Source organism: Pithys albifrons, chromosome 10 (genome assembly GCF_047495875.1).
Source record: "Pithys albifrons albifrons isolate INPA30051 chromosome 10, PitAlb_v1, whole genome shotgun sequence".
Classification (NCBI taxonomy): domain Eukaryota; kingdom Metazoa; phylum Chordata; class Aves; order Passeriformes; family Thamnophilidae; genus Pithys; species Pithys albifrons.
In genome coordinates, this window is record NC_092467.1 from 25,003,048 (window position 1) to 25,018,144 (window position 15,097).

The 15,097-nt window shown below is 40.3% G+C and overlaps 1 protein-coding gene across 1 annotated transcript; it reads left to right on the forward strand.

Moving 5' to 3' along the window:
* Positions 1 to 74: 74 nt before the first annotated feature.
* Positions 75 to 14,567, forward strand: CMPK1 (cytidine/uridine monophosphate kinase 1). The gene is made up of 6 exons (XM_071564689.1): positions 75 to 326; positions 8,935 to 9,081; positions 9,936 to 10,088; positions 11,535 to 11,611; positions 11,693 to 11,789; positions 12,261 to 14,567. The coding sequence occupies exons 1-6, from the start codon at positions 252 to 254 to the stop codon at positions 12,300 to 12,302; spliced, it is 591 nt and encodes a 196-aa protein (XP_071420790.1). The 5' UTR covers positions 75 to 251; the 3' UTR covers positions 12,303 to 14,567.
* The last annotated feature ends 530 nt before the right edge of the window (positions 14,568 to 15,097 follow it).

Genomic DNA, 15,097 nt, shown 5'->3' on the forward strand with positions numbered 1-15,097 from the left:
AGCCGGGGCCCCGGTCCGCGAGCACCGGCAGCGCCGCCGGCCCCGTGCCCACGTGCCCGCCCCGCCCCGCCGGGACCCGGAAGCACTTTCCTCCCGCGGGGACAGCGCGGCGGCAGCTCAGCCACAGCCCCAGCCCCGGTCACCGCCCCGGCCTCGGCCCCCGCCGCTCCGCGCCCGCCCCACGGCCGCCCCACGGCCGCCGCCCCGCCGCCGCTGTCCTGCTGCTGCTCCGCCGCCGCCTCCTTCTCCTCATGAAGCCCGTCGTCGTCTTCGTCCTCGGCGGGCCCGGGGCGGGCAAGGGGACGCAGTGCGCTCGCATCGTGGAGGTGAGGTGGGGGCTCTGCGTGGCGGCCGCGGGGCGCTCTGGGAGTTGTAGGATCCCCCGCGGTGGGGTCCGTGACCCTCCCTGGGGTGGTCGCTTGGGGCAGTGTATTCCCCCCAGCCCGGCGGCGGGACCCGCACCTGCCCTGCGGTCTGGGCTCTTGTCGACCCTCCGTCTATCCCCCGCCCTTTGGAATCGATACATAAAAATAACTGGCCCGCGTATCCCCTTTAGCGTTGGTGGGGGAGCCCCCTCTCCAGCCCCTTTGTTCCCTTCCAGCCCCTGTCAGGCCGCCTAGCCTTTATCCCTTCTCCTGCCTTTTCTCTCAGCCTCGCGGGGTCCCTCCACGCCGGTGGCTCTGCCTGCGCTGGCATCCGACTTGGAGCCACCCACTGGGGATTTTGTATCCACCCTGGGGCCACCCGCTTGGGATCTGGAGGCTGCCCCGCTGTGCCTTGGCAGAAGGGCCCCCGGGGGTGCTGCCTTGCCAGGCCGGTCCTGCAGCCCATCCCGGTGGGTGGCTCTGTACACGTTGGCATCGCCACGTAGGTGGCTGCGGGGCTGCCACCCGGATGCTCAAACTGCCGGTGGCAGTGGGAGTGGAACTGAGGTGTCCCCTGCTGACTGGGAGCACATTGGCTTCAAATGTGGGATCAAGGTCCATGTCTTCTGAAGCCTGTGCCATAAATGTGACAGCTGGCACAGCAGGCATTGCAGGGTGTTGGCTTTCTGGCCCGGTGCCATCTCAGCAAGTTGTAAAACTAAAATGTTAAAAATAGAACGAATGTTTGATTCTGTGGCAGAATATGATAAAGGTCAAAGGATGTCCTGATCCCATAGATCTTGTTCCTGCTTTTCAAAGAGACTAAAACTGGCAGCAAAATTTGACAAAGCTTTCAGTTACATTATCAGATTTTCAGTTTTTCAAATACATTTTTACAGCACTCTGAGACAGAACAAATATCTAAGAAAGAAGGGTGAATGCTACATGGTGTACTACTGTCCTTTTAAAAGCCAAAAACCGCGGGGATAATTATACTGTATTCAGGTGGATAATTACGGAAGTAGTTAAGGCTGAATGCTTCCAAACATGTGTGTATATTGGATTGAAAACAGCTCTTTTATCTTCTTTTCCCTTTTTTTTCTGTTTCTGAGCAGTTGCACGTATTTTTCTGATTAAAAGCCACGTAGGAACAAAGCTTATCCATAACCTCACTGAAAGAAATGTCTAAGAACTGTGGTGATGCCCACGTTCCTGAAACTATTGGTTGGAAAGAACCCCCAAACTCCTGGAATGGACACGCTGTCTGTTCTGGTGGTGCCCTGGCAGTGCTGTTACAGTTTATCCACGCTGCTGTTATATCCCAGACCTCAGTTTTGTATAACTAAGTTATGTGAATTTGGTCCAGACTGAAAAATGCCGTTATGACTTTAGTTCTGAAGGATTTTAACCTCAAATTACAGACTTGCATTCAAAATAGCGTATTCATTAAATTAAATTGGGGAATGAAAGGTTAGTAGTGCTCATAAAGCCTTTTTGGTAAGGTCAAATTCAGCCCCTGGCACGCAGCAAACAAATGAGCTTAAACTATAGGGAAATCTTGTAGGTTGTCATTAATGGCTTTCACCAAACCATTAGCGTAGCCTCAGGGCTGAAGTACCTTGTGTGTGGTTGCTGGCCCCTGTTTAGAAGTATAAATGCCTTTGGCTGGATAGGCTGATATAATTGGATAAAGACCACTTTGTTAGGGGGAGTTCAAATGAGCCATTGCTACTCAAATTGTATTTGCAGCTAGAAAGGAAAGAAGGAAAAGAAAAACTTTGGTTGTACTGTATTTATTTTCTTCTCTAAGCCTGGAAAGGGAAATCTAAATTATAATAATGCAAATTTGCTTTAATTCTGCTAATCCTGTTCACTGCATGGAAAGAAGTTTAGGGAAGTCAGTGGGCTGACAGTGTAAAGCACTTGCATCCTGTGACTGCCATGGACAGCCTTCCTCCTTGCTCAGATACATCTGTGGCAGTTCCTGGCTAAAACTTGAGGGAGAGAGGGTCTGAGGTAGTTTAAGGGAGAGTTGGACTGATGCAAAGCTACTGGAAAACTTTAGGAAAAGGGGACATGTACAAGAAACTGTGAGTGAAACAGCGAAGGTACCGAAGAGCAGTGGCTTTTTTAAGCACAAATCCTCAGCCTGGCCCTTGGCAGCCCCCAGAGAGCCCTGGTGTGGGTGGGTAAAGAGCCTGTATGGAGTCAGTGCTGTATTTAGGTTGAAAGTGTGTTTTTATTTGTATTTCATACCCTGTTGGCAGCTTGCCACAGAGAAAAGGGGTTGTAGGTGAGTAAGAATAAATCTTATTCATCCTTGTTGTAAATGGACTGAATAATATTAGTTTGCATTTGGAATGAATCTGACCCAGTATCTTGCTGTAAATCTGATGTTTGTGCTGAACAAGAAGTCAGTATGAGCTATAAATATGTCTTGGTTGCTATTCATACTGGAGATTTGGGGCAGAGCACATCACATGTGGAAGGAGTCTCATTTGGCTGAGGTGAGATCTTGTATTATTTTAGCATCAAGCTATTTTTATTAAAAATCAAGGGTGTCTGTGTTTTATAGAGTCAAGGGGGTATCGCGTCTTTACTACCTGGGAATGATTTCTCAATGAAGTGCTGTAATTGTTTTGCTGACTATGCTTTACATTCCCTAAAAAGGGAGATGGGCATCCCATGTTGTAGGTGAAATACATATTTGTTAAGTATTTGCCTAAATCATATGTGTGTGCTGAAGTCCCTGATTCTGAACAAGGCATGTATCCATGCCAAATTTGGACCCAAATGGAGAAATGACTTGAGGGAAGAAGACCTAATAACGAGTGGAAATGGGTATTGACACAGTGTAGGGAAAGGAACAGCGGATAAGTGATTGGGATTCTTTATCTTCACAGATAAGGTTGGTGAGACAGCTGAACCAGGCTGGCTTTCCCCGACACAGAGGGAAGACTGAACTTGTCTGTGTGTTCCACAAACATACAGAATTGACAGGGAAATGCAAATGCAGCAGAACTGCTGCTGTTGTGGAGCAGTTCCTCCCATTTAGGGAAGGATGAAGCAGAACTCCCTCTTAAGTTCTTATCCTCTTGCTTCCAGCTCTGCAGATTAACTCCTGAAACCTTCTACAGCTCTGTCAGGTGGAGCTTGGCATCATCTGGGACTGTCTCATTAGCACTTGTGTGAGGCAGAATATTTGAGCATATAGTTGAATGATGTCATTTGAATGCAGGTTCTTGCAATAACCTTCATGCTTTCCACAGTGTATCTTCTGTGTCTGTGAGATAATTATGCATGTGTAGGACAAAATGAATGTATTTTATTGCTGACTTCTGAACTTTGGTTATAAAATCATTATGGCAAAGTCAAGGAAAAAATGCATTTGTTAAATCTGCACACGTTCTCGTACTTAAATTTTAAATCTTTACAACCTTTGCAAAGAATAATAACTAAATCATTTATCATTATTCCAAGCAAGATTTAAGTTGCATTTTACTTGTGTTTGTTTTGGCAAGGGGATCTGCAGGGATCTGGGGTATGCAAAGCATCCCATTCTTTGTGCGCAAAATATAATTCACCTCCACCACAACCCTATCCTGTATATTTGTGGTTAAATCTAAAATTAATTCCACAAAGCAGGATGCTGAGCCTTCTGCTTTTATAAGAGCATAAGTTAATATCCGAATAGAAAAAGCTGTTAAGTTGCTTTGGGATATATGATAAGAAGATTTCCTAGGGTGAAGGAAACAATGCAAAGAGCAACTCATTGTATCAGAAACACTTCTGAAAGAAGCAGAGGATTTAGGTTTTGCTGTCATGTGTTAATTGTCTTCTGGAAGTCTGCTGAGGAACAGCGTTAACTTCCTTGAAATAAAAACATTTTTTAACTCTTCGCTTTAAATACAATTTCTGAAATTTCCTTTAGAGTGTCCAGTATTAGTATTCTACTTAGCCTTGAGTTCTCATAGTTGTTTTTTGGAATATAAATTTACATTTCTAAACTTTTGAGCTTTTTTTTAAATTTGAAACATGGTGAGTGATGATTTAAATGTACCCCCTGAAGATTTATCCCCCTATGCTTCCATTTTGCAGAACACTGGACACTGAGTTTTGGACTTTCCAAAATTTACTAGATGTCTTTTATTGAGCTCAGTGCTCCTGAAGTGCTGGGGTGCTCTGTTTGCTCCCCTCTTTCCTGGGGCACTGTCAGTGGGATCTCCTTTGTGCATTTTGTTTTGTTACTGTGGCATTTTTTGTTTGTTTTTCTTCCCCCAGAGGCAAGAACATAATTCAAATTAAGAAAATGTCTTATTTTTTTTATTGGCATAAGCAGACAGAAGATCTATTACTGCACTACAGTTTGTACCCCAAAGATTTAATTCTGTGTTCTGATAGGACAAACAAAAACTTTCTAGGTTAAAAAAATATGAAGGTTGCAGGCTTTACATGGTTCTGTTTTTATTTTAACTAGTTCTTGAATGGTGTATATACCAAATTTTGGTTGTTTATTAAGGTTGCCAAGATATTTTTTAAGGTTGCCCAAGATATGACAGGTCGGAACTAGGACAATGAAAGTTTGTATTTTATTTATTTAAATTTTAAGCCCTGTGACTTTCATTTTCAAACTAACAACCATAAGCCAAGATAGGAGTCAAGGTCAGAGCAGTAATTTGTGTTTCTCTTGCTTTTTCTTGGCTTCTGCTCACATAAGGAAGTCTCAAGCTGTGTGTTTAGTGGAGAGATGTGAGATGTGTTGCTGGACCACACAGGGCTGAATCAGAAATAAACCTTGTGCCCCTCGAAAGGGGTCTGTGTCAGGAGTCCCAGCGGCAACTGATGGACACTGATTTTTTCGTGCTGCCTCGAGATTGTGTCAGGCTTGAATCAGGAAGAGTCTGCCCCGGGAGATATGACTCATGTATTTTCACTTCTATTCATCTGTTTATTTTATTTACGGAAAACTCTGCGGAGTGGAAGTTGCAAATCCTGGTTGACAGAAGGAAGCTGGAGGGGCCGTGGGACAGGAGAGAAGGGCATCTCAGGGAGGCTGCAGTCGTGGGTTGTCCTTTGGAGATGCAGAGCATGCAGCTTGTGTGTCCCGGTTTGTCCTGCTGCCTGGGGACTGATTGACCAGGCCCCTGAGAGACAAACAAGTGGGCTGTGCCCTGCTCTGCTCTATCCAACGCTGCCGAGTGCTGTTCTGAGTAACACTGCTGTGGTGGGATTGATGGAAACTTGAGCTTGCCTTCCCACTTCACTGGGATGAATTTTTTTTTATTATGTCTTTTAAGTTTGGGGTTTTTTTAGGCAAAGGAGGAAGATGTCTGGAGTGGTGCTGGAAACAGCACTTTTTCATTCACAGTTGATTTTTGTAGGTTTTGAACTATGGTTCTCCAAATATGTAGTCTTCAAAGTGAGAACTTGTGTAAGAGCAACTTAGTGATTTAATCTTTTTTTTCTTGTTCTAGAACAGCATGCCAGTCTGCTAGCATAGCAGAAAACATTATCTCTGAAAAATGTTTTAGAACAGTTAATTCTATATTTTCTTTTTTCTTCTCTATAATCTCCAAATCTGTCCAGATTTTAGGTTGGCATCCAAGTATTTAGAAATCTTTTTAACCTAGTTTCTGTTCAAGTGTTCCTTTCAGTTTGACATTGTGTATCTGGTGTATATGTATCCTGGAAGAACTAGAGAAACTGCTTTTTCATTGTTTGGCAACCACAGTCTTGCTCCCGTTTTGATTGCAGAGGAGAAGGATTAGGCAATAGTGGCAGCAAGTCACGTTCTGAGGATTGCACCAAGATGGATTTGGCGTTGCTGGGAAGTCCTGCTGGCACAATGCAAACCTTGTCAAGATACCAGAATATTCTGACCTGTGTTTTGTGCAGTTATATCACAGTCCCTTCTGTGAGCTCTTGTGGTTGTGATGGTTTGCTCCAATTCAGGACACTGGCTGAGGTTTTATCTCACCTAAGATGAAAGAAAACTTTGTGCCCTGAATGCCGTGATTAAAACTGGCAAGAGTAGTTTGAGTGCCACATCTCTGAAGCCTTCTGTGTGTGAGAGCAGCCAAGCCTTTCTCCCTGCTTGTTTGCAATTGTTGAAACCAACATGTTTTCCTTGGCTCTTGGCTCAGTACAGTTAACAAATAGATGTTTTGCCCCTGAAGGAGAGGTTTGTTTTTCTTACTGCCTGGTTAAGACATTCTGAAGGTTACTTTTGAATATAATTTATTATTACCTGAACAAGTCTATTTGTACAACAGCACTTAAAACACTTCTATCTTTTACTTTCCAGTTCAGCTGTTAAAAACTACTTTAGTTTGCTTTTGCAAAAGACAGAGAATTCCAGGAATTGTGTGACTGAATTTTGTTTTCATGCATGAAAAGGGAAATGCCAAATAAAATTAAATGGTTTGGTAATCCTCTAAAACTGAAGGGATTATATTTTCTTCCTGTTTATTCCTTTGTAGGAACTTGATGTTAAAAAAATCGTCGTTCATCAACTTTAGCAAGGAGAACTGCATGTTAATTTAGCATTCAGCAGAGTAATATTTCTTGCTTATAAGGAAAGATTTATTCTGGTTTATGACTTCTGTAGGTCGTAGTTAATACTTAGATTTTGCAATTAAGTAGGCATATCCAAATGCAATGCACATTAAAGCAGGAGTACAGTGAGCTTACAGAGGATGTCTGGAACAGTGGAGCTTTTTCTTCACAGTTATTTACAGTAAAATGTTGTTGCTTTTTTTTGCCAACTCTGTACAGTTTTGGAGATTTAGGTAATTATATCCGTTCTTAAATTATGACTATGGCAGAACTGACTTTCCATGCTTTTGTGGGTGAAATTGGAAAGCAACTGAAATGTTTTAAAGTCACTTAGTAGGTTGTGTAATATTTCTGTTATACTTAGTCCAGTAGCCAAGTTTTTAAATCCCAAGTTCACAGCTACACGAAGTCTGTAGTCACATTATTATGCCTCTCAGACACCTTGTTTGAAATTTGCTTTGGATGTTGCTGCAGCCAAACTGATAACCCTGAAGTTTTTTGCTGTTGCTTTTGGTTTGGGTAAAAACTTTGAGATGAGAATGTATATGTGTACTCTTAGATATATAGCTAGCTTGGGTAATCAACAAGGAGATGTCTTTATTGCCTGTTTTCATGGACTGTATTTGGTCAAGGAGCACAGTATGCATGGTTAGTTTTCTTGTGTATTAAACGAGCTGAGAAAATGATTGTTTTGTGCTCTGAAATTTCTTTTACAACAATGACTTTCTCTTTTGTAGGAATGTATTTTTTTATATTTTTATGTTTGCACTAGGTGTCTATTTATGATGATAAATGCCTGAAGTTTGAGGTGAAAGAGAAGAGCAATGGTGTCTGCTGTTTTCCTGCATGCTGCCATCAGACTGATGGTTTGAACCTGATCTCTCTGCTCTTCCTGTTTACTGTACATGGATGACAGAGGGTGGCACCAGTGTAGCTGCTTACCTTCATCTGCCATGTCATCCTTAGGAGAAGGCACTAGTCTTTGCCAAGAGCTGCCCTGAGTTTGTCACGTTCATTCCAAGAAAGGAGTTAGCAGGGGTGGGCGTGGAGGAGTGGGATGCACAGGAGGACTGTTTGTGCAGCTGACATGTTGTAGGTGATTTCACCAAGGTGAAGGTAGAAGCTGGTATCAGAACCACAACAGAAACAGGGATTTCTAACTTGTGCTTAGGATATTTCTCCATCTCTGAAGGGCTTGGAATCACCTCATGTGCTTTTCTTTAAGTAGGTAATTAAAGAAAATTCTTGTCTTGTTTCCAAATATAACAAGATTGCCTTTGAAAGGCATACACAAATACCTGACCAAAGCCTCATTGAGCATTCTTCCCAAGATCTCCTGTTCTGGGCCACTCACTTCAGAAAAGACATTGAGGTGCCGGAGTGTGTCCAGAGAAGGGCAACAGAGCCGGTGAAGGGATCTAAAAAGTAAGTCCTGTGAGGGAGCTGACAGTCTTTAACCTGGAGAAAAGGAGGCTCAGGGGAGACCTTGTCATTCTCTACAATTAGCTGAAAGGAGGTTATACCAAGGTAGTTGTTGTCCTCTTCTCCTAAGGAACTAGCAACAGGACAAGAGGAAATGGCCTTAAACTGCACCAGGGGAGGTTCAGGTTGGACATCAGGAAGGATTTCATCACTGAAGTGGTTGTCAGGCATTGGAAAAGGCTGTTCAGAGAGGTGGTGGAGTCACCATCCATGGAAGTGGTCAGAAAATGACTGCATGTGGCACTTAATGCATGATGGTGTTTGGTCAAAGGTTGGGCTTGAGGATCTTGTAGGTCTTTTCCAGCCTTAATGATTCCACAGTTCCACTGCTGTGCTTTCTGTGCATGCACAGCGTGCTGTGCTGTCAGGCTGCACACTGAAGAGGGAATAGATCCATCGCTAGCAAGATGCTATTCTTTGTGTTTTTCTGCTGCAATGCAAAGATAAATGGGGTTGACACTTGACTGATGTTGAATTTGCACATGTGTCCTGACTGAAGGGGGGCTCTGCCTGTTTGTTTTGCACGTTTCAGAAATACGGCTACACACACCTTTCTGCTGGCGACCTCCTCCGGGATGAGCGGAAAAGGCCGGGCTCGCAGTATGGAGAACTCATTGAGAACTACATTAAGGAGGGGGAAATCGTACCAGTTGAAATAACTATCAGCTTGCTCAAGAGGGTAAGGAAAAGGCTATTTCCTTGCAGTGTCATTCCTGCAGACTGAGCAACAAAGCAGTGGCTGTGTTCCTGTAGAACTGCCTTTCCTCCAGTGTGAGTACTATGAGTTGGCAGACATGTAGGTGCTTCTCTCAGCAATCACTTGCATTTCTGATTGCTGGAGTGGTGATGACCTCTGATACCTGGGGATCTGTGAGAATGGATTATTTTATTTTATTTTAATTTTTAGTAGCTCTAGGGAAATCAGTGAAACTCTTAATTTTTTTATTTCCCTGAACTAGCTTTTGGACCTCTTGATCTGCCCAGTCATATTTGGTTGGAGGGTAGAGGCCTTAAAGGCACTAAGATTTGGAAGTTTTATCAAAATAGAATCAAGGGAAGAAGAGCATCCACTGATCTTCTTGTGGAAGGATAAGCTCCAGCCTTTATCCTTATTAGATGTCCATGAAAACAGTGAGAGTAACTCCTTTAAGACAGAAAAGGGTTCTGTTGTTCATGGCACTAAATTTATCTGGAGCTTTTCCATTAGAATTAACTCTAGAGCAGGGATGTTTTGATGTCCTAATGTGTAACAACATTTTCTAGTATCTCGTAGCAATCAACTTTAAAGCTGGGATTGTGTTAAGAGATTTTGGTCTTTATGAAATAATTAATTCAGTTTGAACAATACCTATGTTGGTGCATCAGTGAATTAATTAGCATGCATTGAAGGTGAAACAAAAATACATTTTTCTAAATCTGCAATAATCCTAAAATAAATGCTTCTCAACTTACCAGGTCAACATTTAGGGGTTAATTAATAAGTAGATAAATCAGTTTTTATGTGAGACTGTGATTTGAATTATCTTTTATCAGGCTATGGATCAAACAATGGCTGCCAATTCCCAGAAGAACAAGTTTTTGATTGATGGATTTCCCAGGAATGAAGATAATCTTCAAGGCTGGAATAAGACTATGGATGGAAAGGCGGATGTTTCCTTTGTTCTCTTTTTTGATTGTGACAATGAGGTAAAGAAGTATGTTATTCTGTAACCTCCTTTCTTGCAATATGGTGAGAATGATTCTGAAGAAAATAAAACTGTCAGGTGGAGTGGACTAGTTTAAGAGTAGAAGGAAAACTTGGCCTGTGAGTTTGAAGGGTTTTTTGGCATCTTGTTCTTGCAAATGAAAAGCTGCATGTTTGTTGAAACAGGCAGCTCATGATACTTGGCACAGTCATATAAATAGACTGTATTGCTGAAGTCCTTCAGGCAATTGCATTATTAAAGAAAATTTATCAAAGCTTTAAATACATTTTACAAAATTACTTGATTACTTTTCAGAAAGTACTACTCTGTTTACTCTGAGTAATTTGTTGTTTAGTCCAAAATGAACTTGATACGAGATCTACTTTAATTCTAAAGTGCAGCAGTAGTTTTTATTTTCATAATTGCTAGCTGTGCTATAGGATAGCCAGTAATCAATGTTCTATTCAGCAAGTCATTAGATTACAAGGGCATTTTGACAGTGATGCATTATGTTCATTTAACTAGTGCCATGATATGCTGTCTTTTTAATATGTCAGTGCCCTTGAGGCATAACATAAAAACTGATATGAAAATCCAAGCACCTTAAGCTGGGTTTTTTCTTTTATCCTGTTCCCCAAGTTCTTGAAGTTGTGTCACATTTTTGTAACTTATTTGCAATTACTTTTTAATCTCAACACATGGGGAATGATTTTTTCTATTCAAAGTCTTAAATAAAATTAATTTTTACTAGATCTAAAAATAGACAAAGCCAACATGATCTTTTTTTTACTATGATTGTAATTTGTAGGAAAAAATAATTTTTTTTAACCAGTCCTCTTGTTTGAGTAGGATGAATGTATTTATGAGGGGTCTGTGTGTCAGCTTTGCTTATTTAACTTTAGGTTTAAAAACTTAGTTCATTGGTCAGCTTCTAAGTGTGGTTAGTTCTTAATTTTTTGCTTAGAGATTTTGAAGTCTTTGTTATAGCAATGTCAAGAAAGAACATTTTAACTGGCAATAACTTAGTTTTGTCTGTTTGACATACAAAATTCTTGGGAGAACATAGTGACATTCTTTCAGTGCAGCCATATATTACTAGTCCCATTTGACATGCTGCTTTTTAGAAAGCTTGAACACATCCTTGAAAATCAGGTAATTTTCTTCTTTAACTGTCTCAGGTTGGAGAGACCCAGTCAAACCACAGAGCTTGATGCTGCTTTTACTTCCTCTCACCCTAATCCTATTTTAATAAACTTATGAAATGCAAAGCTATCATCCTTTTTCTCTGGAAGAATCTTTCTCTCTGAGTTCGGGTTACATCCACCAGATCTAGACAGTATTTGCTTGTCAGGTATATTTACCTTTTCAGGGGGGTTGTTTTGTTCCTGCTTTCAAAATGGTGCCTTGTATTCCTGGTTATAGTCATCCTTTTGATGTTTTCTTGTAGATATGCATTGACCGCTGTCTTGAAAGAGGCAAGAGCAGTGGTAGGAGTGATGATAATCGGGAGAGTCTGGAAAAGAGGTACTGTCTTCATAACTTCTCACTTCCCTTCTGTTTGTATTTTACTATGTAACCTGTTTTTTCCCCTGTGCTTTCTCCTAGAATTCATACATATCTGCAGTCTACTAAGCCTATCATAGATTTGTATGAGAGAATGGGAAAAGTCAGAAAAGTGGATGCCTCTAAATCTGTTGATGAAGTAAGTATATAAGCCAAAAAGCTATGAGGATGACAGTGGCAGCATGCGTATTTTTGGCATTCTTTTGAGATGTGTGTAGTTGTGATTAGTGTGCTAATTAAGCACTGATGTTTGTTACTGAGGGAAGTTGTGGACTCTCATTTTTACTCTTGAAGAACCGAGTAAGATGTGAATAACTTTAGGAAATTGATTAGTTCTGCTTGAAAGTGAGCTCAACTGAACATATTTTCCATGTTTCTGTGTTTAACAGTCTTGCCTTTTTCATTTTCATGAGCTTTCGCTCTTATGAAGTAGTGTTGCTCTTCTGTTTCCCAGAATTGATGCCAATTTCACTGTTAAAGAATTACTGTGAATGTTATAAGACCCCCCTATATATTGTTAAAATACTGTCAAATACTGTTTATGTTGGTTTGTCTTGAAGTAACTGTTTAAAGCTTCATAAAATTGATATTTTTTTCCTTATCTTTTTAGGTTTTTGAAAAAGTTGTACAGATTTTCGACAAAGAAGGCTAATTCACAGCTTGAAACTTCATTTAAACTTGTGCTTGAATCTTGCTTGAATAGCTGCTACTGCAGTCCACTCTTTGTAATTATTTTAAAAGATTTTTTTTATTTTTTTCACATATCTAATGATGATTGGGAAAGCAGTTAATTAGAAATTGGTCTGTTTTTATGGTATACAAATTTCAGAGTTCTCCATCAGTACAAGTTCAGTTACTCGCCTGGCAGAATCACAGTACATCTCTCTGACAAAACTATTCTATCACAGTTCTGTGCCTGTCATGGGCAGCCCTTTTTATTCCTTATTGTCATACACCTATTTATTGTTTTCTAACAGTCAACTGAACAGCAGCATAAGCAATGAGGGACCCATGTCCCTTGTTTGTTTTTTGGATGCTTGGACCAAATTTAGCAGGTTTCTTTTTCAAAGTATAATTTTGTCAAAAATTCCCTGATATCCCCAAACCTGAATTCTGTAAGTCAAACTACAGTTAATATAAGAATCTGTTTTAGCAGTTCTCGAAGAACTATTAAATAGGGTTTTCAGGAATAGACATACAAAAGTACTTTATAGAAAGTGATGCTTTTTTATGACTTTGGATGTAAACTGTCTTGTAAGTTCTTCAGTACCTGGATGACATGGTCCTGGGTTTTACTGTGTTTTCATTTGCAAAAGATTAAGGAAGTCAATTTAATATTTCAATACTCATTTATTTTAAATGATAGTTATAATCTTAATTACAGCATGGTCTTCACAAGATGGCAAAGCTCTTGAATAGTGTACTGTAAGCAAAATCCTCCAACAGTTCTATCTTAGGTAACAAGTGGAAGGGATTTTCTTTATTATTATTGAAGTACTGTGTTACCAAATGCTCTAAGGTTTGTTACCTGGGGAAATATTTTTATGGTTAAAGTAGTGAATTTGTTTCTCTAAAAAAATGTATAATTTTAATAGCTGTTTGTTTGAGAAGTTTGTAAATTATTGCACTTTCATTACAATGTGGTGAGCTGAGGGGAAGATAACTGAAGAAAATGTTTCATTTCCTTAAATAAATTGAGTCCTGCTTCACCATATTCTCTTGAAGTAGCAAAGTACAGTCAGCAGCAATAGTTGGATAAGCAGAGAACTAATTGAAACAAACTGGTTTAAATGTTTGCACAGATGTAGTGCAATTTTTTCATTTGTTTAACCTTTTCTCTCTCCTATATAGTATTCATAAGTCTGTGGGGGCCCAACTATGCATTCCTTGCATTCCCTGAGCTTCCTCTGAAGGCTTGAAGATGAAAGTTTTAACTAATTTTAGTGATAGAGTGATTCTTCATACGTTAACTGACACTCTAATTGGTTTGTGATATGCTAATTACATGGAATTGCAATTTGGAAATCTTGACATTCAGCTTTTCTTTAGTGATGACTTTCTTCATTTAGGAAAAGGTTTAAATTAAGCCTAGCTGCTAATTAGAATCAGATGTGTTGGTCCTCATCCTGCAATGGGATCTGTGCAAGCAGATTTGTATTTGCAGGAATTCTCATCTCACTGAGGTTGTTGAGGCTGCTGGTCTGGAGAAGAGATGTGTACAGAAACAAAGGGTAAACTACAGTAGCTTTTCCAGTCTGTTAGGAGTTCAGACAATGGGCTGGGCACAAAAAGTTGTTTACTATGCAGAATATATGGACCATGACTACTTTTTTTTGGGGGGAGGGGGGGAGGCTGATGCTTTCATTTTGAGTTTCCCCTTAAAAAACCATGAAAAAAAAAGAAAACATGGACTTCAATTCTTACTCTAGAAGTATGCTGACATAGGATAGGATCCAGCAAAACTGCATGTTTTGATATGAAGGTCAGAATCAGGGTTTTTCAAAAGTACTTCAAACAAGATTCTTTAATCCAACTAGATTGAATTCTCTTTTGCTTCTAAGTTATTGGTTTTTACAAGTTCTGTTCAGAAGAGAGTACTCATTTTCTCTCATTATACACTTTTCTGTATATTTAAGTGCTGAAACAAGAAAAACCTTTTGAAGCAAGTTTTATTAAAAAAACCCCAATGTTTTGGCAATATTGAATTTGGAGTGGATTGTGATGTGTCTGTGCAAGGACTAGATTTTTTGTCATTTTATTTATTAAAGATGCCATTAAATGTGTTACCACTTCTTCCAAGTTGGACTTAAGATTGAAATAAAGATTAAAGGCAACATGCCAATGTGTTGTGTCCATTTAGCAGCAAAACTGTATAAAGAATTTGAGGAGATCCAATAAACTCTGTTCTGTGGCTTAATGAGTACTTGGCTTAGAGTTATGTGTGACAAGGGATATTTTTCATATCTATCTATCTATACAAAGTGAGTATTGATTAGCATTTGATGTTTCACATCCACACAGGTATGTATCTAAACACAGGTATGTGTTCGGTTTTCACCATCAAAACTGAAGTCCTCAAGACCTTGTTTTAGGCACAGGATAAGATTAGGCAATTGCCTGGGCAATTGGTACCTTTCTTCATTATCTGGGTTTAACAAATTACTCTATTCACATAGTTGTGCAGTGATAATTCATTTGGCACATCTGTGAAGGAAAAGGGGCCAGCAGTGGTTTAGGAAACACAAACCTATTGTGCAGCTGCTGTTGGAGACACTTTTTGCCTTGATTTCTCATGTTTCCTTGCCCAGTCACCAGCTGATCTGAATGCCATTCTGGTGCTTTGCATCACATGCCTACATGCTGTATGCCAGATTATTCTTAAAGGAGCATAATATTCTTTATAAAATAAACAGAGGTTGCCAGGCTTGTTTTAAAAGAACCCATTTT